The sequence below is a fragment of the Anabrus simplex genome, chromosome 11 (genome assembly GCF_040414725.1).
Source record: "Anabrus simplex isolate iqAnaSimp1 chromosome 11, ASM4041472v1, whole genome shotgun sequence".
In the NCBI taxonomy this organism is placed as follows: Eukaryota; Metazoa; Arthropoda; class Insecta; order Orthoptera; family Tettigoniidae; genus Anabrus; species Anabrus simplex.
The window spans coordinates 14,697,181-14,722,431 of NC_090275.1; the positions used below are offsets into that span (position 1 = coordinate 14,697,181).

General features: G+C 41.6%; 2 protein-coding genes across 4 annotated transcripts in view; both read right to left on the reverse strand.

The window, feature by feature from the left end:
- stnB (stoned B) overlaps window positions 1-12,505 on the reverse strand; it is a 72,627-nt gene extending 60,122 nt beyond the window's left edge. The window contains exons 1-2 of the mRNA XM_067155695.2: window positions 10,783-12,505; window positions 168-351 (exon numbers count right to left, since the gene is read on the reverse strand). Of these exons, the coding sequence (XP_067011796.2) occupies window positions 168-351; window positions 10,783-12,370 (1,772 nt within the window). The 5' untranslated portion in view covers window positions 12,371-12,505. The remainder of the gene's footprint in view (window positions 1-167; window positions 352-10,782) is intronic.
- stnA (stoned A) overlaps window positions 12,379-25,251 on the reverse strand; it is a 135,386-nt gene continuing 122,513 nt past the window's right edge. For all 3 annotated transcript variants that reach the window (XM_067155381.2, XM_067155382.2, XM_067155384.2), the window contains exon 2: window positions 12,379-15,680. In XM_067155381.2, coding sequence (XP_067011482.2) covers window positions 12,379-15,654 — 3,276 coding nt within the window. In that variant the 5' untranslated portion in view covers window positions 15,655-15,680. The remainder of the gene's footprint in view (window positions 15,681-25,251) is intronic.

Here is a 25,251-nt window from a genome sequence, read left to right on the forward strand (position 1 = left end):
TCTAGACTGATGGAGTGAAATACAAGGATAACAGCCACCAAAGAGGTTTTACATGGTAGTGTGTTCTTTTGGATAAAGAATACAAGGAAAGCAAACTATGAGTAGTAGTTCAAAGAGTAAAGTTACTACACAAATACTTTTGACAAAACATCGAGTATTATACTCACTTAATGAAGATGGCAAAATCATGTCCTTCATCAGAATCTTTCGAGCCTTCCCTGTTGAAGCGCGCCGGAGTGCTCTGAGGTACAGGTGGTGGCTCGTTCATGGAGAGGAAAGCGTCAAAACTCTCCTCGGCTCCAAATCCAACCGACTGCTTTCCTTCGGTTGGTTCTGACGGTGCTCCCCATACTGCACACAAGATTTCATTAGTAGGGCCTCTCCGTGTTCAGGTGATAATATTGAATAGAAGAGATATTTACGTTCCACTTAAACTAAAGATGAGTTGTGGAAAGGAACAAACAATATATTGGGTTGTTGCAAAAGTCTGTAGTGTTTGGATATAAGTTAGCACCACTGAGATAGCTAGTACCTGGGAAGTATCTAGAGTAAAGTGAAAGAACTGATGAGGAAATAATCAAGCGTGGAAGACAAGCAGGTGTGTTCGTGAAGGGTGTCAGAAGTCTGGTTTGGAGCAAGGATGTCCCTCAGATGCTAAAGAGTTATATACAGGATGAACTATGCACCTATCCTGACATATGTAGCAGAAACTTGGGTAATGAGGTAGAGAGCCATAACTACGATACAGGCAAGTGAAATGAAATATCTGAGAAGCAGGATAGGAGTGACAAGAATGGATAAGATGAGGAATGAGAAGATTAGGGATATAGTAAAAGAAGAGCCTCTGCAGAACAGGGTAGAGGTATCTAGAGGATGGTACGGACACATGAAGGGAATGACAGAGGAAAGGATGGACAAAATGGAGATAACAGGAAAATGACCAAGAGACAGGTGGATAAAAGGAGTGGAAGAGTGTGTACAGAGAAGAGTAGAGGACTGCGCAAGAGTGATGAGGGAGAAGTGGTGGGAAGACAAGAGGCTTGTGTTCCAAGCAGACCTGGCCAACAGATGGAAACTGCATATGATGAGGATGATGATGATTAGATAGCTAGGAAGTGCCATAGCTGTTCTAGTGGGTTTGCTTGAATTGTGCTGTTCTGAAGAAAGTGAATTGTGAGAAGATCAGTTGAAAGTGGCGAGGAAACAAACATTTCTGACATGTTCTTCTGTTCAAGTTTAACAGAGAAGCAAAAGTAGCTGAGAGTCGTCATCCTCCTTTCTGCTTATTCATCTCCTGTCCAGTTGGGGCATTCATGGCACTTCCCGACTATTCTCTCGTCTTCCTCTTCCATCATTTTTTCCCAGTTCCAGGTTTCTTCTTCTTACACTCCTCTTTGTTGAATCGATCCACCTTGTTGTAGATCTCCCACCCGCCCTCTTTTCCTCCAACTTCATCTCCATCATTTGGTTTGGTATTCTTTCTTCCTTCATCCTCTTCACATGTCCAAACCATCTTAGTTTACTTCTATCAGTTCTCTCATTAGGTTTTCCATTCCGATTTCCTTTCTCACATTTTTGTTTCTCAATCTGTCTTTCCAGTCATACTTCTTAGATATTTCACTTCACTGGCTTGAATTATTCTCTTCTATTGGGGAGAGTACAGCACAAAAATGGTTTGTTTTGAATGGAGTGACTTTGACATGAAATTATTATTTATTACAATTTGTTTAATTTTGCAGTGACACAGACAGGTCTTATGGTGACAATGGGATAGGAAAGGCCTAGGAGTGGGAAGGAATCGGCCATGACCTGAATTAAGGTACAGCCCCAGCATTTGCCTGGTGTGAAAATGGTAAACCACGGAAAAACATATTCAGGGCTGCCGACTGTGGGGCTCGAACCCACTATCTCCTGGATGCCAGTTCACAGCTGCACGCTCCTAACTACACAGACTTTGACATGAAAGGCAATCCACATTCAAGGGCACCATCAGAGGGTATTATGTTCTGGAGAGTTGCTTCCCACAAATGTAGCAATCACTCATGGTGTTTATTTATTTATTTATTTATTTATTTATTTATTTTTTTTTTTTCTGTCTTTATAAAGTGGCAAAGTTAGTATTCTTGATCCTCTCTTACATTTAACTGCATATTTTTTTAGAATTTTTACAGTCATCATCACCATTTTCCAGCTCCAGTTTCCCGGCTGTGGTGTACAAGCGCTCGCCACTTCTTCCTGACAAAGTATAGTTTCTGTTCCTCTATGTTCTTCCACTTGACATTCCTTTTGCTGACCTCCGATTTCACTGTGTCTATCAATAAATTCCCTGGCATCCCAACTGGCCTCTCCCCTTTCACTTCTCTGTCAAAGTAATTCCTTGCTGTTCTTGTTCTATCCATCCTCATAACATGCGCAGACCATTGTAGCCTGCAACTTCCTAAAAACTCAGTAACAGGTGTTTGATGCCTGCCTCCTTCCTATTTGCTTCATTTCTAATCTTGTCTTTCACCGGGCGAGTTGGCCGTGCGCATAGAGGCGCGCGGCTGTCAGCTTGCATCTGGGAGATAGTAGGTTCGAATCCCACTATCGGCAGCCCTGAAGATGGTTTTCCGTGGTTTCCCATTTTCACACCAGGCAAATGCTGGGGCTGTACCTTGATTCAGGTCATGGCCGCTTCCTTCCAACTCCTAGGCCTTTCCTATCCCATTGTCGCCGTAAGACCTATCTGTGTCGGTGCGACGTAAAGCCCCTAGCAAAAAAAAAACAAAAAAAAACTTGTCTTTCCTGGTCTTTTGGTTCATTGTTCTGATGAATTTCATATCTGTTGACTGGATTTTACTATTTGTTTGTTATGCAGGGTACATGTTTCGAGTACATATGTGAGAATTGGAATGAAGTAGGTATGAAACATGGTCAATTTTGCTTTCTGTGGTATTTTTTCATCCCAGAGTAGATTTATCACATGAAAATAACATTGAGAAGCTTTCTCAGTCCTGCTAAGTATTTCTTGGTTTACTGTGTTATTTTCTGAAATGATACTTCAAGGTGTTTGAAGTTAGAAACAGACTGTAACAGAATTCCCTCCAATAAGAGAATTCCTTCCAAAAATATGTTTGAATCTGTGGCTTTGCTGTTGATAGTAATTTAAACAGTTTTTGATTTACTGATGTTCAGTCCATATTCTTTAAACTTGCCATTCCAGAGATTTTGTTTTTCCTGTACTTCTGTTTAAATTTCTCCCCAGATCAGAACATCATCTGCAAATATTAGAGTGTTAGGCTTTTTGCAATGTTCTTTGATGAATTTTATGATCCGATCCATAATGATGAACAGGAGTGGCACTTTGCTGCTGGATTCCTCTTTTGGTTTCAAACCAATCTGATCTTCCGTCCCCTATGTCCAAACACAGCTTAAGCACTTTTATAGAGCATCTTTATTGAGCATCAGGAAATTTGGCACACCTGTCTCTGCCTTCTAGACATTCCCAGATTATCTCTTTAGGCACACTGTCGTAGGCCTTCTCGACGACCATAAAAACTACACCTTACCATACACCCCGGGCTTCTCTGTTAGCATTCTGACAGCAAACATCAGGTCTGTAGTGCTTTGGTTCTTCCTGAACCTGTGTTGCTCCTCCAATAACAGCTCAAATATATTCCTAATTCTTCTTTCAGTTATCTTCTCCAGAAGTTTAAGTGAGTGAGAAAGTAGAGTGATACCCCTATAATTTTACAGTATTAATTTAAAATATTGTGGTAATCAATTACAACGAATGAGAGAAAACATGTAAATCAGATAAGGATTAACAATAATAAAATTCATTATCATTACTATTATTGGAAAAATTGTAGGATATGTAGAGAGTTGACAATAACACAAATATATCAAATTCGTAACTGAAGAATTTTTAAGTTAATACTACAATGTCTACTAACTAGGTAAAAGGAAAAATAAAATGAACTGAATATGACTATGGTACAATTTGAGTTTACCAAACTCTATATTACTGAGTTACTATGTTCTATATTCTGAAAAACCAATGCATAATCTTAAATGAGAAGAGTAAAACATAAATGGGATACCATAAGATACTTCCATTTAATATATAATTTTTGGTGTCATTTACATGTCATTCATCCAAGTCAGCTGTATGAACTCTGGAGGAATTTACAGTAGGCTATTTTAAACATCCTAGATGAGCAAGACCTTTATGTTTTCTTATATATGTATAAATGATATGAGTAAATAAGTGGAACCTCAGATAAGGCTTTTTGCGGACGATGTTATTCTGTATAAAATAATAAGTTACAAGATTGTGAGCAACTGAAAAATGACCTTGATAATATTGTGAGGTGGACAGTAGGTAATGGTATGGTGATAAATGGGATTACAGGCCAGGTTGTGAGTTTAACAAACAGGAAATGTCCTCTCAGTTTTAATTACTGCATTGACGGGGTGAAATTTCCTTTTGGGGATCATTGTAAGTACCTAGGTGTTAATATAAGGAATGATCTTCATTGGGGTAATCACATAAATATCATTGTACACAATATACAGATATTTGCACATGGTTATGAGGGTATTTACGGGTTATAGTAAGGATGTAAATGTGAGGGCATATAAGTCTCTGTTAACACCCCAACTAGAGTATGGTTCTAATGTATGGGACCGTTACCAGGATTACTTGATTCAAAAACTGGGAAAAATACTAAGAAAAGCAGCTCAGTTTGTTCTGAGTGATTTCCGACAAAAGAATAGCGTTACAAAAATGTTGGAAAGTTTGAGCTGGGAATACTTGGGAGAAAGGAGACGAGCTGCTCGATTAAATTAGTAGACGAATAAGTTTGAGTGGTGCCTTTAAATGTAGGAAAGATCACAATATGAAGATAAAGTTGGAATTCAAGAGAACAGATTGGGGAAAATATTCATTTATAGGAAGGGGAGTTAGGTATTGGAATAACTTACGAAGGGAGACGTTCAATAAATTTCCAATTTCTTAGCAATCATTTAAGAAAAGGCTAAGAAAACAACAAATAGGGAATCTGCCACCTGGGTGACTGCTCTAAATGCAGATCAGTAGTGACTGACTGATGAAAGACTTTTTAATATCTACCTGGATAGTATTCCGTAATGTCAGAAGCAGTGAGCAAGAAGAAATGGTCGTAACTATTTGTTCGATGTGGTGCTATTTCGAGCAGTGATTCAGAACGAGTATTTTGTGACATGAAGAAAGAACTTCTTACAAAATTGTACAAAAAATATTATAACATGTGAAGTTTTGTCTCAATTGGACTTTAATATATAGTATTGACTAGGAGGATTAAAATATATTTTGTATAATTTTGTAAGAAGTTCAATCATCAATACAGATTAACATGAGATTCATAGTCTGTAATGAAGATAGAAGCCTCAAAATTGTACGATAGATAGCTGGGTGTTTGTATATAGCAACTGGTAGACAAGGGTCATTTGGTGGAGTTTGCTACGGTCTGTCACGACCGCGTGTTGCGACGCGGTCCCTTTCATGTCTCCGTGCCGAGCAAACGGACTCGAGCGAGTCTTGAATCCGTGACCTCCGAGACTAAGGATATTGAGTATTGATCTAGAGTTTTTATGATCATGTAACAGTGGCAAGAAGTTAGTGTTTCAAAATGTTGAGTGATAATTATTTTTATTAAGTGGAAGAGAGTTATAAGTATTCAAAGCATAAGACTTCAGACAAGTTGTGCGTACTTGAAGCAAGCAGGTGCAACATAAGTGGGTCCATGTGTAATGTTGTGCAATGGTCAGCTACACGGCGTCAGTGTAAATCAGAAAACGCAAAAGAAAGTTCTGTAAATGTTTCTAGAAGCAAATCAAAGCAAATATCGCGTAGATTGTTGACGCAGCAAGATGCAAATTGTTCGCATGAATTCTATGTTACTCCCCCTCAGTTAATGAAAGGAACTCGTGAACCAATCAGACTTAAAAACGTCTTACCGGTGCTCCTGGAGGAGTAGAGGGGAAAGCTCGAGAGGTTTCGAACAGGAAATATAGGGAATGATACTTCGACAGGTCGAGAGAGAATCTGACCGACTGCCGTGCTAACAACATGTATGTGACTGTACGTCACAAAGGGAGAGCACTGTCCAGCTTCCGTGCTAGTAATGTGTGGGTGGCTGTGAGCCATAGCAGTGCATATCTTGTGGGTTATGTACGTAGCAGTGAGCCACAGAACCAGTTAAATGTGGCTTAGTAAACGGCCTGGAAATTGCAAAGGTTTACGCGAGACAGAGAAGGAATCACTGTGTTCAGCATAGTTAGCAGACTGCTAGTACAAGGGCTTAGACCAGCAATAACACAAATATCGAACTGTTTGTCAGGAGGGCCGAGTGTTATAGTGAGCCTATCCTATCAGTAAACCAAACCTGGTAGTCAGAACTGTTGGGAGAAAGACTATTCTGGTCGATGACGGAGTTTGAGGGTGTTGTGTTCGAATCCCGAAGCTACACATCCGCGTGAACTAAACATCGCATCACTCAATACGACTACAGTATCGTGGGCGCAGAGAAGAAGTCAAGGGAGAAGACGTCATGGAAGATTGAAGAAATCTTCAATCAAAAGCTAAGTAACTACCGTACCAAGTTTGTATGGTACAATCTTACTGTATTATGGAATGCAATTGAACTAGATAGTCAAAGACTTTGAGAGGGACTATCTACCGAAGAGCTAAAAGTGTATCTGTAGCCTACAAAGATTTTCAGGTTTCTTATTAATTGTATAATGTGTAAATATGTAATGTGTGCCTATCTATTCAATACAGGTGAAGGGAAAAGTGTGAGTGTGTAAAGGTGATCTTATTATTTTAAGATTAAGCTCCCAAAAACCCGAACCCAAGTCCCCAGCCTGCCGAATCCTTAGGATCACGACAGGTCGTTTAAACGTAACCATTGGTATTGAAGGTTAACTGCTGAACTAATACAATAAAATAAGCGCAGGTCAGAAGTTTAGGAAGTAGGCCTTCTATAAAAGTATCTTTGTAACTGGAAGAATATATATGCAAACACAGTATTTACTTACATTTTCTTGTCACGACGGAAACGGAAGAAAGACCGCGAATCCTTCTGCACTTCATAGTTATTGCAGCCAAATGCAGCACATATCTTTCCACTCATATTGACAGGAGATATAAAGGAATGACACACGCTACTATTTACTTATGTCAACTTAATGCAAACGTATAAATAACCCCAAAAACTTTACAAACAATACACGTGCTCTTATGACAGAATCAGTAACTCTCAGGTCACTCCGCTAGACAGAGCTCTAATCGCTGTCCCTCGATATCTCGCAGAGTATCGCGTATTGTCTCTACTGTATTTGAGTATACTGAAACCACTGCTTGCTCGATATGCACCCGATGGCTGCTTATACTGCCTGTTGATTCCATACTCAAACGTGAAACACGACTTGCGAAGAATCCGCCGCTAGATGGCAGCACCAAACGGCCATAGTTATCGCGGGAGTACAGGTAAACAAGCACATAAGCGAAGTTCAAACTCTGAAAATAAAGTAGAAAAAGGAAAGAGTTTTACTTATAAAGAGATTTATAGCTTCAGGGCTTCTCGAGAAGGCGGTTTCGACGGACAAGAAAACCCGGTAACATCGTCTGTATTATACTTTCCTACATTACTGAGCGAAGGTTTCATAATTTTGGCCACCACAATTTGTGACGCAAGTTCCTGGTGATTATTTTTACTAACACACTTTAAATGACTCGAAGAGTTCTTGCAGTACGGTAGAGCAACCTCGACAAATTCATATAGCCCCGTAATTAGGGCAGTACACCGCGGCCGGGGATACCGCAGGCGTATCCGTGTGACTGATCACGTTCACCAATAGGGATACATCAACTGAGATGTAAACATTATTCAAGTACGCACTCCATTCAGTTTCTTCTTCGATTACAGCGCCAAAATAGCACCCACGCTAGTACCCGAGAAGCTGTTACAAAAGTAGCACACACTGATTCATGGGGGGCTCGAACATCTTCCAGTAAGTCAAATACCACTGATTCTGTTTAGTCAAATCTGGAAGACGATATTGAGGCAGGAGATTGTTATATTTGCTTGTGCATAACGCTAGCACCATCGGTGGACATTAAAATACCGGATTTCAGAATTCTCTTTACGGAATTTTGAACAGCCCGTGAGTCAGTCTTGTCAATACTACCTCTTCCATTCTTAATAGCCCTAAACATGGCTTCAAATGGATCTCCTGAAAGGCCTGTGTCAGCACATTAAAAAAATATTCTGTAGAAGATGAACAATGAAAGAGGAAGTAGATAATCTTCTTCCACCGCTTTTCCCACACCTGTGAGTTTGCGGGTACGAACTGTGTCACTCATATGCGGATTTTCTCCTGTTTTTCGTCCGGGTGTCATTCCTGACGCCAACCCAATATGGAGGGACTTAACAACGATTACGTCTTTCTGTCATGATTGGTAGTGTGGTGCTGTGTCTGTATTTGAAGAGAAGAGTGTTGAGACAGACACAAACACCTGTTCCCCGAGCCAGGAGAATTAGTCAGACGCGATTAAAATCCCTTACCTGGACGGCAATTGAACCCGGGACCCTCTGAACCAAAGACTTCAAGGACGACCATTCACCCAGGGAGTCGGACAGTGATCATAATAGCTTGATGTGGTTCTTTGGCAAGTCTTTTTTTATTTTATTCGGAGCTTTGGACGCTTCTTGTATCTCTTCAACATATTGGCAGATACTGGAGTTGTGTGGATAAACCACACATGAATTCATTCTCCGTCAACAAATTTTTGGAACAATGGAGTATTTGTGTTCTATGCTTGTTTGCCGCAAGACGAATACCATAGCATCCGGCCTTCAAAACCTGCTGAACCAGGAGGAAAATTCATTTCCACGTAATGCCTTCACCATGAAGTAGGCAAGCGGAATCGTAAAATATTCGTCAACCCATGAATTACAAAGCACAGCAATTCGTTGGCGAGTTGATGGTTTATTCCAATTTATTCTCTATAGATCCCATTTGCTTCGACAAATCCATAGAATCTGTCCTGTTCTTTATTATAGAGCAGCCGCTCTTTAATTGTCATTTCGTCGCAAATAAGAGAACAAACCTTCTTCAGATCATTCAAATTAGTACCTTCTGCTTGCAATCATTCCTTTATTAGCGCTGAAATACCTGCTCCAAGCGTTATCGCTTCCGGATACTTATCTAATATACTACGTGAAAGTGACTATATTCATTTTGATCTCTGCCCATACTCATAATATTTCGGAGAAGCAATCCGCCAACAAATACAATGTTGTATAATACACCATTTACACTGAAAAGAAGTGCAGTGCTAGCCATTTTCCGCTATTTCATTCCGACAGACTGGGGCCATTTGGTGCTGCCGTCTACCGTGGATATTTGTAAACACACTGTTTCATTTAGTGCCATGTTAAAATGTTGTAATGAGCAGGCGGTATAAGCAGTCATTGGATGCAGATCGAGCAGGCAGTGACTGAAACACTTCATTTCAAGCTCCTTACTGGAACAGCCCAACCTTAATTTCCATTACTTAAAACTAGAGATGGTATATCACAGATGATAGTTGAAAACTGTAGACCCTATATGATTTACAAGGGGAACATTAATTTTAATTTTTACAGTTTGTAAAACCTCCCTGTTCAATTTATTATATTTATATCTTTATTTTTATTTCCTGTGAATAAAACAACTAAATATTTATGACAATAATTATTTTAATACCAGTACCTCATAACTGACAATGCTTTACCCAACAGAACAGTCAAATTGTCTGTGTTTTTCTATTACATCACCAAAATATGAAATCATTCCCTCGAAATTCTGTAAATTCGGCCTTAACAGGTTAAATTTGCAGCAAATGCTCAATTATGAAACTAGAGACTTCTGGTTTTCAGGAAAATGATTATTGTATTATTTACCGGAAAATGATTATTGTATTATTTACAGTACTACTCAAATAGAAATTTACATTTTCTGACCGAGGAAAATATTTCCTGACTGTAACACACATTTTCTTGATAGCACTGTCTTATTCTCCACAGTAGCGGCGATTGAGAATTAAAAGTGTGAGGGAAAAACAATAACATACAGACAACAAACAGTACCCGGGTGGGGGATATATATATATAAACTGAAAAAGAAAAGCTCTCTGAGCGAATTCTGACAGAGAGTTTTTTGAGATTTTGATTCAATCCTATACAACAAAACTTTCACCAAAAGAACCATATTACACATGTATTACAATTAAAAGGAAGTACGGTGTGATTATACAATTAAAATCATTTAGTATTTGACTACACACTAAGCAAGTAACACACTAAAGAGATTGCCAGCCTGAGGAATGCGCACGGCAAGCGGGTGAACCATACCTCAATGTCCATGACCTTGTCAAATATATATATATACACATACACCCCTGCTACCCTTTCTCACAGCACTTGCAAAGTCTCCACTACCTGCTGTGGCGCTATACAAATTGGTTAGCCGGGACGAACGAGATTTTGTGCGTATTTCCACTAATAATTTTATTAATGATTAAAGAAAATAAAGGAAAGAATTAGCTGAAAAGACGACACGCTTTTACAAATTGCTTTTTTATAATTCCTAGCTTCACCTGGCCAAAATGAAGTAAAAATGTAATATTTTCTCCTAATCGCCGCTACTGGTTCTCCAGTACTTAGAGAATAATAAACTGATAATGCTACTGTAGAGAAAATTTCATTTAGTACTCACCATCTCCGCTCGTATCCATGGCAGTGGTTGCTGCTGAAGCTGCAAATGGATCAAAAGGATCACCCTCTACAATGTGCATTTCTTGAGGTTCCTCCTTTGCCACACTCTCAAACTTAGCTGCGAAAGCATCGAACTCATCTCCCATTGTCGCACTGACAGCAGGTGCGGTTTGAACAGGCATGGGGGCAGGCGAGGCTTCCATCATATCCTGGAAAAGTTCTTGAGGTGTTGAGCTAATATCCGTTGTTGCCGTTGTTGTGGCTGCGACCGGAGTTAGCTGTCTTTCTGGTTCACTGATGAACTCTGCAATTGGAGACGAAGCAAGTAAATTCATTTCTTGAGGTTCAACTGGCTGTTCCTTCATTGGTGCACCAAAGTCATCACCTAGCAGCAAGTCTGCACCCATCGATGCTGAAGTCATGGTCGTCGTAACTTCCATGGCTGATGGTTGTGACGATGGTGGAGGTGCATCAAACAAGCCAAGGATGTCAGCATTTGTGTTCACTGGTGCTGGAGGTGGCGGTGCAGGCTGAGATACAGCTGCTGGTTCTTCTCCTCCAAAAATATCCATGAAGTCTGCTTGTGGTTCAGGAGGTCTCTTAGGAGGTTGAGGTCTGCCAGGTCTTTCCGGTTTAGGTGGCCGTTGAGGAACTGCTGGAACAGGAGGAGGTTGTCTATGTGCTGGAGCCTCTTCCATATCTCCCAATAAGTTGAGATCAGGATTACTTGGAAAGGAAGGCAGTTTAGCAGGTGGCATTTCTGAGCCCCCCACACCCAAGAAATCGGAGAAAGGAGCATCAGGAGTTGGACTGGGCGAGTGCAAGTCTCGTATTGGTGTAGGACTCGGTGTACGCGTGGCTTGGAGCCTGTCTAGTAGATGTGAGGAAGTTGCCTCCATTGCACCAGTAACACTCAGAATGAGGTCCTTAGTTTCCTTGGAAGGAGGGGGTCTTGGAGGCGGCGGTCTTCGTGGGGGTCCTCCCCCTTTAGGTGTGCTCGTTCTTGAAGACGAATCCTCTACCACAACAGATCCACTAAGTATATCAGAAGTCTCCTTGCAGAAATCTCCTGCACTTTCTAAAAGATCTACACCACCTGACATTCTCTGCTGATGACCTTGTGGTTGAGTGCTTGTGCTGGTTACAGCAGACTCTGTTATACCGAACAGATCATCAGCTGTAGAGGTAATAGGGTTTACATCAGTCGTGGCAAATATATTTGTATAAGCCAAAGAAGTTGATGTTGGAGCTGTTTCTACAGCCGAAGAGGCCATTGAGGTCCCACCAAAGAAGTCCATAGTACTCGTATCATGTCCAGAGCTATAATCTGTCGTAAACTGTGCAAATGGGTTTGTAGAGGAAGTAGTTGAGCTTGTCGTGAAAGGAGAAGCTGAAACAGTTTCTTCGGTTAAGGAACTCAAGAATGGGTTTTCTGAAGATACAGGGATGCTGAAATCATTGCTGCTTAAGAAAGGGTTTGAGCTTAGGCCCGCACCATTTCCAGTGTCCAACTGAGAGGTGGGGTTTGAGTAGTCCGTAATATCCTCCATGAGGAAGGGGTTTCCCCCTTTTTGAGTCTCAAAATCCATTGTGTAATTCACTGCCCGATGAGCTCTGATTCTAACACACGCAACTCAGCCTTACCTGGAACGAGGTCTCCCACTAACGACGTGTCAAAGGGGTCGGTGTAGTCGGTGTCGCCTTCCAAAGTCCCGTTTGTACAGTCGGGTATAGCAGGTGTCAGTGGTTTTGCTATAGGCCCAGCTTCAGAAGGAATATTAAGTAAATCAGGCTTCTCTAGAGATGCAGCTGCGACCTCCTGATCAGGAGAATCTCTGGGATTGAAGTCTGGATCAGTGTAACTTCGTCTAATGGATGACTCTGGTCCCGGTTCACTGATTAACTCGCTTTCTAATAGCTTGAGTTCAGCCTTACCAGGTAAGAGATTACTAGCGATTGACGTATCAAAAGGATCAGTGTAGTCGAAGTCTGCTCCTTCAGCAATGGAAGGTTTTCTTTCAACGGCTGGTGTCAGAGGTTTGGCTATATCCGCAATATTCTCTTCAACAACCAGCAAGTCAGGTTTGGATGTAGGTGTAGGAACAGCTGGTATAGTAGGTAAAGGGTTGAGAACGGTACTGCTCAGAGGAAGAGTTCTTGGAGGAAGGCGGCGTCGGTCGCCAGTAAAATCGGAAAATCGTCTTCCAAGATTAACAGTACATTGAACTTCAGGAGGATTAATATTCTTTCCAGCGTTTTCCTCCTCACCCCTAGGATTAAAGTCCTGATCAGATAGACTGTGCTTTAAACCAGAAGATTCTCCTACAAATTCACTCTCAATTATCTTAAGTTCTGCCTTTCCAGGTGCTAAATTTTCTGCAAATGATGTGTCAAAAGGATCTACTTCTACATCTGAGTTTCCTTCATCTTGTCCAACAAATGCTTGAGTAGGATCCTTATCAACGTAGTATGGAGTAAGAGGTTTGGAAATTCGTGATCCTTCCTCTTGACCAACAACCAGCAAATCTGGTCTTGAAGAAGGCGTTGGAAGATCGAATGCCACTACTTTTGGGACTGTGCTGGAAGATTCACTGACCACCAGTATGTCCGGACGAGCTATTTGAGGCGGCCGTACTGGAGTTTCCCCTGCAGATCTCTCAGCGGCGAGTTCTTCTGCTCGTGGATCAAAATCTGGGTCGCTTAAATCTCTGGGAAGCGCGGATACAACTTCACCCAAGAGCTCTTTCTCAATAAATTTAAGTTCTGCCTTACCAGGAGCAGTAATAACATCAACGATGGATGTATCAAAAGGATCAGTATAACTTATCTCTTCAGACTGTGGTTCTGGTGCCGGTTCAATTGGATCATGCGCAAGCTTTGAGAGGTCTGTGGTGCTGCCTCCTAGAAGATCGCGATGACTTAAAGTCAAGGAATTGATTCCTACGTTGTTGAATGGGTCGTGTTCTTCTGGCTGAACTTCACCAGCCGGATCAGTTATGTGGATACTAACAGTGGAGAGAAACTGCTGGTGGTGTATGCGCTCGTCCTCTCGGGGGTTGAAGTCGAAATCGCTGTCACTTCGTGAAAGGATGTGCGCCTCATTCACCTCAAAGCCCTTCCCGCCCAATATCTCATTTTCGATTAATTTCAGTTCAACTTTACCAGGGAGGATATTTTCTGCGAAAGTAGTGTCGAAAGGATCGGCTTCGCCCGATGCAGCAAGAGGAGTAATATTTAGGTCTTCCGCTAGTGCTAGGATATCTGTGTCTGTGAAAGCTTGTTCAAGAGGAGTAGAAAATTGTCCTGCTTGAGATGCCCCCGGCGGCTGTGGCCGCGGTGGAGGTGGTTTGGTCGGTTTTATAACCGGAGGTAAAGAAGAATCCTCCTCTGTTTCGAAAGCTGTCCAAGAGGTTAGCGCAGGAGAATCACTTGCAAGAACAATATCGACGTCCGGAGATATGGGGAATGTTCTGGACACACGTCGGGGAGAAGCACTGAAATTAGATGTTAGTTCAGAAACTTCGGCGTCGAAAGGGTCGCGAGCTGTTACGGAGTCAGCGGGGCCTCCTAATAAAGCGTCCGCTGCTGATGTATCAAAGGGGTCGGCACATTCTTCGCCGAGGTCGTGCTTGTCACCTGGTACTTTGGAGAGAGATTCTGCTGCTAGGGCGGCGAACTCGTCTTCTAGCTCGTCCTCGGGGAGAACGACTGCGGCAGGTATAGGCGTTACACTTTTTGGAGCTACTTCATCCTCAGCTACCGTTATAATATCAAATTCTTGGACAAGATTTTTGAGATCAAGAACGTTCTCCTGAGGCTTTTCTTCTTTTTCGCTACTTGCTGGCTTATCTACTTCGGTTAAGCCTGCGTCTTCTATAAGATTGACCTTTACTGGAGGAACGTCAAGGGGATCAAGTAAAATGTTGTCTTCATCTAGAAGGCTTTTTGTTGTAACCTCAACAATGAATTCTTCATTGGCTGGAAGCTCTGAAGGTTCATTTGTGTTACCGTTGTCGTCGAAACTTCCGAGAAGTAAGTCGACGTCTTGGCCTTTTCGAGGTCGTCGCTTTTTGCCTGACGGTGTACTCACTGACGGAAGTTTATCAACTTTGTCAAGCTTTCCCGTTAAAACTTCAACTGCACAACCTAAACTAACGAGCTTTTTCTTTTTAGCTTCAGCTTCTTCAGCGTCTTTTATGAGCTTCTCTGCGATGGATGTGTCGAATGGATCAAAGTCAGTGGGGTCTTGTTCAGTGGGACTGTCTGGTATGTACGCTAATTTAACTTCTCCACTTGTGACGACGTCTACGTAAGATGTGTCGAAGATATCTTCATCGGCTTCTTCCTCCTCCTCCTCTTCTACTTCCTCTTCCTCTGCTTCAGCTCCCAGAAGCTCTGCCGCTGTGTGTTCTGTAGCTGGTTGTTGTTCGGCACTTTCCGACTCGTCCTCGGTTTCTTCGGCGGAGTGAACTCCGGCGCCTTCCTCGAAGCCTACCCAACGCTTACCTTTCTTCTTCTCCTGAGGAGCCTTGCTAGGCTGCTGTTGATCCTTCTCCTGTTGTTCAACCTCCGGTTGAGGACTCTTACGTTGGAAGTAGCTGGTAGACTTGATCCGATCAAGATCGCCTTGAGTCTTCTTAAGGACGCTGTCGACTCCTGCTGTAAGTGCCTTGAACTGACGCCACTCGTCACCGTCTGCTCCACCAGCGCTCTCTGCGGCGGCGTCCTCTGATGTTCCCTCCTGGCCGTCCTGTTGTTGCTGGTGCTCTCGTCTGTACTTCTCGAGTTCGGCGGGGTCGAAAAGATCGTCCTCGCCCTTTTTACTCTTTTTGTTTTTCTTCTTTTTCTTCAAGCCTTTAGTTATTTTGTGCATATTCCACTACAGGATCATTGAAGTTTCTGTGAACAGATAAACAGAGAAATGTCACATTAGTTGCTAGCTCTCATTGACTTCAACATACGGAACTGTTCCATATGAGATTTTAAACACATATAGAAAACATTCAGCCAAGTGATGAGCCACGCCGCTCTTCTATTATTGAGAATAGAATACTCCCATCCCCTAGTCCCGGATCATCTGAAACTGGGGAGAGAGTATTCAGTTATTGCAATCCAAATTGTTTTTGACATCAATATGTCTTACGGCTAGGGGTCATTCGAACATTTGTGTAACGTAACGCGACAAAATGTGTGACGGAATTGACGTCACGTTAGTCATTACTGTAAGTCTTGGTCGCCTAATATGCTGCGGCTGTGGATTTGTATAAATAATGTGTGCTGAAATAGAAAGTATACCACCAGTGACCTCTCATTGCCGTAGGCTTTGCTCGCCAAAGATGCTGCGGCTACATGTTAAGTTCCTAAGTTCCTTTGATGTAGAGTTGCAGTTCTCCTTGATGTAACATATAACGAAAGACATAACTTCATGATCTTAAGCTTTTCGCAAAGGAGAACGTTCCTTTTTGGTAAATCTTGGCGAAACACTCACCAGTATAAAGAAAATAATAGTCATGGCTGGCGGTGGAGCCAGTGGATTCTGCCTTTGGCTGAGGATTTTCCCAATGAAACGTCACTACCATAATTTCAAGACAGCAAGACGTTATGATAAACTTGATGCAGTATAAAAAGTCAACGAGGCAATGTTACAAATGCACTTGATAATTCTTTCCAAGGAGAAATAATTATATTTTTGAATGGTTCAAGACTAGCCATAATGCTTGGTTGAGCGTATGTGTAATTTCAAAGCAGGCCACTGTAAATCATAGACTGCACTTCTGTCACTTTTGTAATTCATGCGACATAATGATGTGAGGCATAAATTGCGCTGATGTCAAGAGGTCTAAAGCCGCTTCGCGGCCCTAACCTTTGCTTGATTATAGTCAATGGTTTTGCCACTAGCTGGACCTAACCAATCCAGACCAATGGTTTTGTCACTAGCCGGACCTAACCTATCCCGAACAGTGTTTTTTCATTAGGCAGGGCTAGCCTATCCAGACCAATGGTTTTTTCACTAGCCGGACCTAACCAATCCACACCAATGGCTTTTCACTAGCCGTTCCTAATAAATCCAGACCAATGGTTTTGCCACTAGCCGGATCTAAGCAGTCTAGACCAATGGTTTTTCACTAGCCGGACCTAACATCTCCAGACCAATGGTTTTGTTACTAGTCGGACCTAATTAATCCAGATCAATGGTTTTGTTACTAGTCGGACCTAACTAATCCAGACCAATGGTTTTTCACTAGCTGGACCTAACCTATCCAGACAAATGGTTTTTCACTAGCCGGACCTAACATCTCCAGAGCAATAGTTTTGTTACTAGTCGGACCTAACTAATCCAGATCAATGGTTTTGTTACTAGTCGGACATAACTAATCCAGACCAATGGTTTTTCACTAGCTGGACCTAACCTATCCAGACAAATGGTTTTTCATTAGCTGGACCTAACCTATCTAGACCAATGGTTTTTCACTAGCCGAACCTAACCAATCCAGACAATAGTTTTGTCACTGGCCGGAACTAAACTATCCAGACCAATGTTTTTTTGTTAGCTGGACCTAACCAATCCAGACCAGTGTTTTTTTCACTAGCCGGACCTAACCTATCCAGACCAATGGTTTTGTCACTAGCCGGACCTAACCTCTCCAGACCAATGGCTTTGTCAGTAGTCGGACCTAACCAATCCAGACTAGTGGTTTTTCACTAGCCGGACCTAATCTATCCAGATCAATGGTTTTGTCACTAGCTGGACTAACCAATACAGACTAATGGCTTTGTAATGAAAAAGTACTGCAGTAAGTGAACTTTCGCCGGATAAACTATAAGAATATTTTTAAATGGTCCATAAGGTTTGGTCCAAGGGAAACAAAGCACGTGTTTATTTTCAAATATGGTCACTATAAAGCAATGATTTCAATGTTATAATTGATACGAGGGAAATGATGAAAGTCATAACATAAGTTTACTGGAGGAATGAACTGTGAATGTACCAGGGCTAGCCATATTTTTCTAAGCATTAGAACTACAGTATTGGCTCAGGGCAGACGAATGCCGAAAAAAACCATTTTCATACATACACTTAAACAAAATATAACGTATATAGATTTGTAGCAAAATTGAGCATACCTTAATTGAGAGGAGAGTAGAGGTTAGCAGCTGCCCGGAAGAAATTGTGGACTCTGTTCTATATTGGAAAGGCAATTTAGAAACGAAATTGGAAAAGATAACCTATGAAATTATGTTTCCTCCCCCCAAATGTCGGAATAGAATCGCTTCCTTGTTTTAAATGGTGCCATCAGTTTTCAATGTTCCGCGTATGTACAGAAGGTCTGTCATCAGGCATCACCCTCCTATTACTTCTGTTAACATGCCCACTCCTGCTGCTGTCGATAATAATTTCGTGTGGCTATTTCTAGCCGAGTGCATTCCTTGTAAGGCAGACCCTCTGATGAGGGTGGGCGGCATCTGCCATGTGTATGTAACTGCGTGTTATTGTAGTGGAGGATACTGTTATGTGTGGGTTGCAGGAATATTGGGGACAGCACAAACACCCTGCCCCCCGGGCCATTGGAATTAACCAATGAAGGTTAAAATCCCCGATCCGGCCAGGAATTGAACCGAACTGACCATTCAGCCAACAGGAGTAATTGACTCTAGACGTACCCTTCGTCCTCTAAACAATCGTCAACTTTCCAGCAGTTTGAAATTATGATTGGTCTTGGCAATACCCACTCTTTTATAACCCCAACAAGGTACGGTATCCTTGTTTTGACATTTTTATTGGAACAGTGAAGAAGTTCTTGTGATTTTGCCTTTCAGCACCACAGAATAGGCACTGCCCTTTTATGTATCTGCCACGCTGGTATGCAGATCTGCTGAATTTGCTTTCGTCTATTTCCACAATAACATTCGCTCTACCAATTTTATTTTTGTTGCAATCTACCCATGACACGCAAACCTCACGCCAAAAGCTACTCCAATCGACTACAGTTTTGTCACTTAAATCTAGTTCGCTCTTTAAAACAGCAAATCTTGGCTTTGCTAGAGTGCATCACAGCGCAGCGAAATATCCTACTTAGAATAAGGGAGTTTTCGACCTCTCGAAAACTGTATTTTACTTAGCACTAACCCACCAGCCACACTTCACACCGTTGTTCCTACGAGAGCATCTAAAATATAAGTCGTTACCTCGCCGAATACTGAGTTTGGTGCTATGTCTACATTTCTCACATTTCCTTTCCTTAGTTAGTAGCCCGTGATTAACATAAGACGACAACATTTTCAAAGTTACTCTTGAAATCATTAAAATTAGTCATTTTCACGTAGCAACCTCCGCACAGAACAACATCCATATTTGACAATAACTTGTTGATTACCGTAGCAACAAAGACTGTTTATTACCATAGCAACTAACCACGAATGAATTAAAGAGAGCGTCCAACCAACGCTTCTCTCCTTCAGTTGGCAGCAGTCCAAGTCTGTACGTCGCCTAGGTTGGTACCAGGAACTAAGTACGTTCCATTGGTACCATACGCCATGAACCAGGGAGTAAAGAATACAGGGAGATGCCTTGGAGCTCTGGGAGTGAGGTCCAATGACAGTCCTCTACATGCGAGAACGCATGTTCTTTTTTTTCTTTGACATTCAAGCCCACAGTTCACTGAAGTGAATACGGTGAACGCAAATTGTAATTGGCTAATTGCGGGAATTTTCAGACGTGAATACTGTAAAACACACTAAAATGTAAAAGAGTTACTGATATTAAGTTGGTGTTGTAGCTATTATAATGTCGTGTTGTGGGTACGGTTTCTTGAATCGGAAAACCAAAGATATTCCTAGAATGACCTTTCACAGCTAGAATGATTTATAATTGTGGTACAGTATATTGTTATTGTGCTAGTATTTCGGAGCTCCAGAAGCTCCGTCCACATTTCGTAAGAATTTTTACGTTAGACTTACAACCTCTGAAATATGTATCCCGTTGTGGGTGGTGGTAGAAAAAACCACGGAATCACCTGCCTGTCGTAAAAGACAACTAAAAGGGGCCTAATGGGCTCTTAACTTTGGAGTGTGGGTTGGCGATCAATGGGCCCTTAGCTGAGTCCTACATTGCTTTCACTTGTGTGGGGCTCCTCACTTTCATCTATCCTATCCAATCTAACCTCCCTTGGTCAACTCTTGTTCTTTTCTGACCCCGACGCTATTACGTGTGGAGGCCTAGGCAGTCTCATATTCACGCCCTTTGCTGCCCTAGTCTTCCTTGGGCAAATACCTGCATTTTTCGAAGTGCTGGACCCTTTCCATTTTCTCTCTCTGATTAGTGTTAATAAAGGATGGTTTACTTGATGGCTGTACTTTCTATTGAAAGAATAATCACCACCACCACCGCCACTCTAAAGTATGTAGTACCGTAAACAACGTTGCTAAGCCCAGTTTGGTGATATATTGCATATTGCAATCCAACATTCAGCGTTAAGCCTTGAGCAGACCCTTTGGTACTATTCGACAGGAGTAGGCTATGTGACGTCACACTGTACCTTAGCTTCGATTTTCTGTCCCAGACAAAATAGGGGGCTGCTGCACTTGTTCGCAATGTGGTAGGGTGAGTCAGCAGTCTCAGGAGTATGAATGACCTGAGGCTGGGGCGGTCGATAGCGGACACCCCTCTTCATAACGGTGTCACGTGGTACTCCAGAATATACTGTTGTGTGCCTTACGTACGGGTTAGGGTTGAGTGAATAGATTTACTAAACATTGACATTCTCGTGAAGGAAGAGAGCATTTGGTAGCACCTGGGTATAAAACCTGCATATTTTAAGACCCATTTTGCAGGTTCATAGCTAAGAAACTATTTATTCTGCGACTAACAACTTTTGTTCACCTTTTAACATAAACTTTTTAATTAAAAATTATTAGATACAGGCGATGGAGGGCCATTTTACACTAATAATATAACAAATTTAGGGTATGTGAACGAATCGTATCCATGAAATTTCATTATAATTTTTGTTCTAAATGGAAGATAATTTCTTTTACTCATATTCAAACAATAATTAGCGGTAAATTAATAAATATCATCATTACTAGATAAATATATACTGTAGATACATACTTTGATACATTACGATATGAATTCTACTACGTCACAGCGCTTCAGTATGTTTTTCGTTCATATAACACTTTTGTATGTGTGAAGTCTTTGCTCACTTAACGTCTTTAAACTTCTTTGCTTTGCTTTGTTACTTGGTGGGGCGAGGTGTTGACTTGCGCCCATGACTCATTAATTAATAAAATTGTTGATTCTATTTTTCTTTCAACGAATATATTTTTTGTGGTACCTCCTTTTCCCGTTTGAACTGCCCGCGCTAGTCATGCTGGACAAAGATATTGACAATTCACAGACATAGCACTTCCATTCATCGGTGTTAGACCTCAAAAAGGAAACAACACGATGAAACGTAATGCCATCGAAGAGAGTCGTGTCGACAGCGAAATAGTCGTAGGTACGTACTGCATCTGTATTTCTCTAGTAATAATGGTATTAACCGCTAATTTTACTGTTGATTTGTGTGAAAGCAATTTGTCCATTTAGGACAAATATTACAATGAAATTTCACGGATATGATTCGTTCACTAACCTAACAATGTAACAACAGTGGCAACGATAACTGACAAGGGTCGGTTACAGAGCAAGAAGAAAGGCCATGGGTTGGACGGAAGAATTTGGAAACCTGGAGAGGACTTCAAAAGAATCTTTTTAATTTTGTGTTTGAAGGATGCATACGGTGTGAATATGTCATTATCGCATAGTGAGTCACCAAGAGTTGGGAGACGGTGGAAGATAGAGCGTTGTTGTAAGGTTAGGCGCGGACAGGACATATGAGTACGGCGAGGTGGACAACGTGTATAGGGAATTACGTTGATCAATCATCAATCAATCATCAATCACTACTGATCTGCATTTAGGGCAGTCGCCCAGGTGGCAGATTCCCTATCTGTTGTTTTCCTAGCCTTTTCTTAAATGATTGCAAAGAAACTGGAAATTTATTGAACATCTCCCTTGGTAAGTTATTCCAATCCCTAACTCCCCTTCCTATAAATTAATATTTTCCCCAATTTGTCCTCTTGAATTCCAACTTTATCTTCATATTGTGATCTTTCCTACTTTTAAAGACACCATCCAAACTTATTCGTCTACTGATGTCCTCCCACGCCATCTCTCCACTGACAGCTCGGAACATTCCACTTAGTCGAACAGCTCGTCTCCTTTCTACCAAGTCTTCCCAGCCCAAACTTTGCAACATTTTTGTAACGCTACTCTTTTGTCGAAAATCGTCCAGAACAAATGGAGCTGCTTTTCTTTGGATTTTTTCCAGTTCCTGAATCAAGTAATCCTGGTAAGGGTCCCATACACTGGAACCATACTCAAGTTGAAGTCTCACCAGAGACAAATATGCTCTCTCCTTTACATCCTTACTACAACCCCTTAAATACTCCAATAACCATGTGCAGAGATCTGTACCCTTTATTTACAATCATGGCAGGACCTAGTGTTTACAGTGCACTATGTCTTCTGGTATGGGCTAGAGCAATTTTGTTACTTTCATTGATCTGTCTCTGTCTTATCCTTGGCTTAGACAAAATGAAAGTGACTGAGGTATGAGGGATGCTAGTAATGCCATTCCTTGTGCAGCCAGTCCCTGCTATGAATGGTGTGAAAATGTCGCTCATAGGGTCGGTTTGTGCATGCATTTCAGTGGGCTTGGGAGACTGATATGTAATAGCAACATGTGGCTCGGTGAGGAAAGCAACGGGAAACTACCTCGCTCCTCATTTCCCTAGTACGCCTCTTCAGTGATGCCTAGGCCATCTATGACAGCTGATGGCAGAGCTGTTGAGGATCCAACCAGCCTTAGGCTGAAGACTGGACATACACATACATATTTATGTGATTACCCCAATGAAGATCTTTCCTTATACTTATACCTAGGTATTTACAATGATCCCCAAAGGGAACTTTCACTCCATCAACGCAGTAATTAAAACTGAGAGGACTTTTCCTATTTGTGAAACTCACAACCTGATTTTTATCCCCATTTATCATCATACCATTGCCTACTATCCATCTCACAACATTATCGAGGTCATTTTGCATTGCTCACAATCTTGTAACTTATTTATTACTCTGTACAGATTACCATCATCTGCGAAAAGCCGTATCTCTGATTCCAGAGTATTACATTTGGTATAGCCATTGTTTATTTTATGAAGGTAACAAAGATCGGAGAACTGTAAAGGGCTGTAAACTGCTTTTCAGGTCAAGAATACCCAGGTAGTTCAAGATTTTAGTTTAGTTGTGTTCTTAAAAACAGGATAGCGAGTCTTAACAATGATACTGTTAAAGTTAAAAGTACCATTTAGTTGAGATATGTTTGTGATAGCAGATTAGGACCAAATCGGGGAACAAAAGTCAATAGTGGGGAGATCTTAGGAGACCAAGTTTAATTTTAAGATGTTAATGCCATTAATTTCAGTGAACCTGCAAAGAATGCCTAGAGTACGCATAGGTCGGGAATTTTTTGACTCGATTTGAGCGGAGGTCAGTTTGCAGTGGATCATAACACCTTATGATGATGCTTGTTGTTTAAAGGGACCTAACATCGAAGATTATCGGCCCGAGATAACACATGAGAAGCCGATTGCAGTATATTAAAAAACAAAGACCAAAAAACTTGAATAATATCAACTGTCTCGGTTAGTTAGCCTCCGTGGCTCAGGCGGCAGCGCACCGGCCTCTCTCCACTGGGTTCCGTGGTTCAAATCCCGGTCACTCCATGTGAGATTTGTGGTGGACAAAGTGGAGGCGGGACAGGTTTTTCTCCGGGTACTTCGGTTTTCCCTGTCATCATTCATTCCAGCAACACTCTCCAATATCATTTCATTTCATCTATCAGTCATTAATCATTGCCCCAGAGGAGTGCGGACAGGCTTAGGCAGCCGGCACGATTCCTATCCTCGCCCCTAGATTGAAGTTTCATTAATTCCATCCCTGACCCGGACAGATGACTGGAAACAGGCTGTGGATTTTCATTTTCATCTCGGTTAGTTCGTCAACAGGAATCCAGGTAACGAAAAATCGATTTAAAAATGTTGCTACATTGGCACCACTGGTTTGGTTCACTCCAACCAACGACCCACATCATACTCTAGGAGTGGGTAAATATGTCATGCAAATACACATTCCTGCAGTACCATACAATAAGGTTCATTTTCTTTTACACACCCGCGTAGGAAAATGAACTCAACGAAAATTGGTCTGATGAACTACATACTGTATCAATATGCGGCTGGGAGGTGTGAGCAGCGACAGTGTGGTTTAGTTACGGAGAGTTTCTTTTTAGTATTTGGTGGGTATTCCCTTTTCCTTTAGAACCCTCTCTCTTTACATATTTTCTGTATTTCTTAGTCACGGACCTATAGGTCTGCCCTGCTTTCTGTGAAGCCAATTCTGGTCGTAAATCTTCTTTTTCTGCAATCTTGCTTTGATGATTTCTCATAATCCTTTGGTAAACGGAAGACTAGAATTATTTGAGAAGTCTTCTTTGCGAACAGTCGAGATTTTCTTCTCAAGACGCAGACCAAAGTTCTCTGCGTAACGTTAAGAGTTTCACCCTGTTTTCTTGACACGGCATAAGCCCAACAGCCCATATGACGACTATCAGTACGGGCCGTGAAGGCATCAATGGCAATATTTGATACAAATTACGTAGTATAATAGTCAGTCTTATAAAACTACTATTTTTTTCCGTGGGCTTTCAGATTGTACGCCTTAAAATGTGGGACAGTCATTGTAATCTCTTCAGCGGTTTTTTTTTTCATCACCAGAAAACAGACTATCAAATTATACATAAAGAGTGGCCCAAACCCAGAGTTGCTGACCACTGATGGTGGCTGACTTGTCGTAGAGGTCAATGCAAGGATATCCGCAGCCTGGATGAAATGGATAACAACAGCCGGCGTCACTTGCGACCGGAGGATAGACATCTTTGAAGAAAACTTTCTTCTGACCACTATAAAAAGTAGTTTTTTCTTAGTATGGGTCGGCCGTTGCCTTCTTCAGTTTATAGATAGTCTTCATACATCATTTCAGCTTCAAACTTACGACTTCTAGGTGTTACCATTTTGAAATTTTAGCAGTTGTGAAGAGGTTTAACACGGGGCTGGTGTCATATCAATTTAACACAAGCATTACGGTAACAGTTTGTTAGTGTTAACAATTATTGTTAAATTGTGTGTTAAGTATACAGCAGTGTTAACGCTCGTTGAAGAAATTGGGCCTGAAGGTATCGACTAAAGAAAGACAAGGGCCACGAAGGGCGTGAAAATTAAAGACTCTCTAGACCTTGATATGTAACACCGTCGGGGTCGGAAAAGAACAAGAGTTGTAAAAGGGAGGTCGGATAGGATAGAT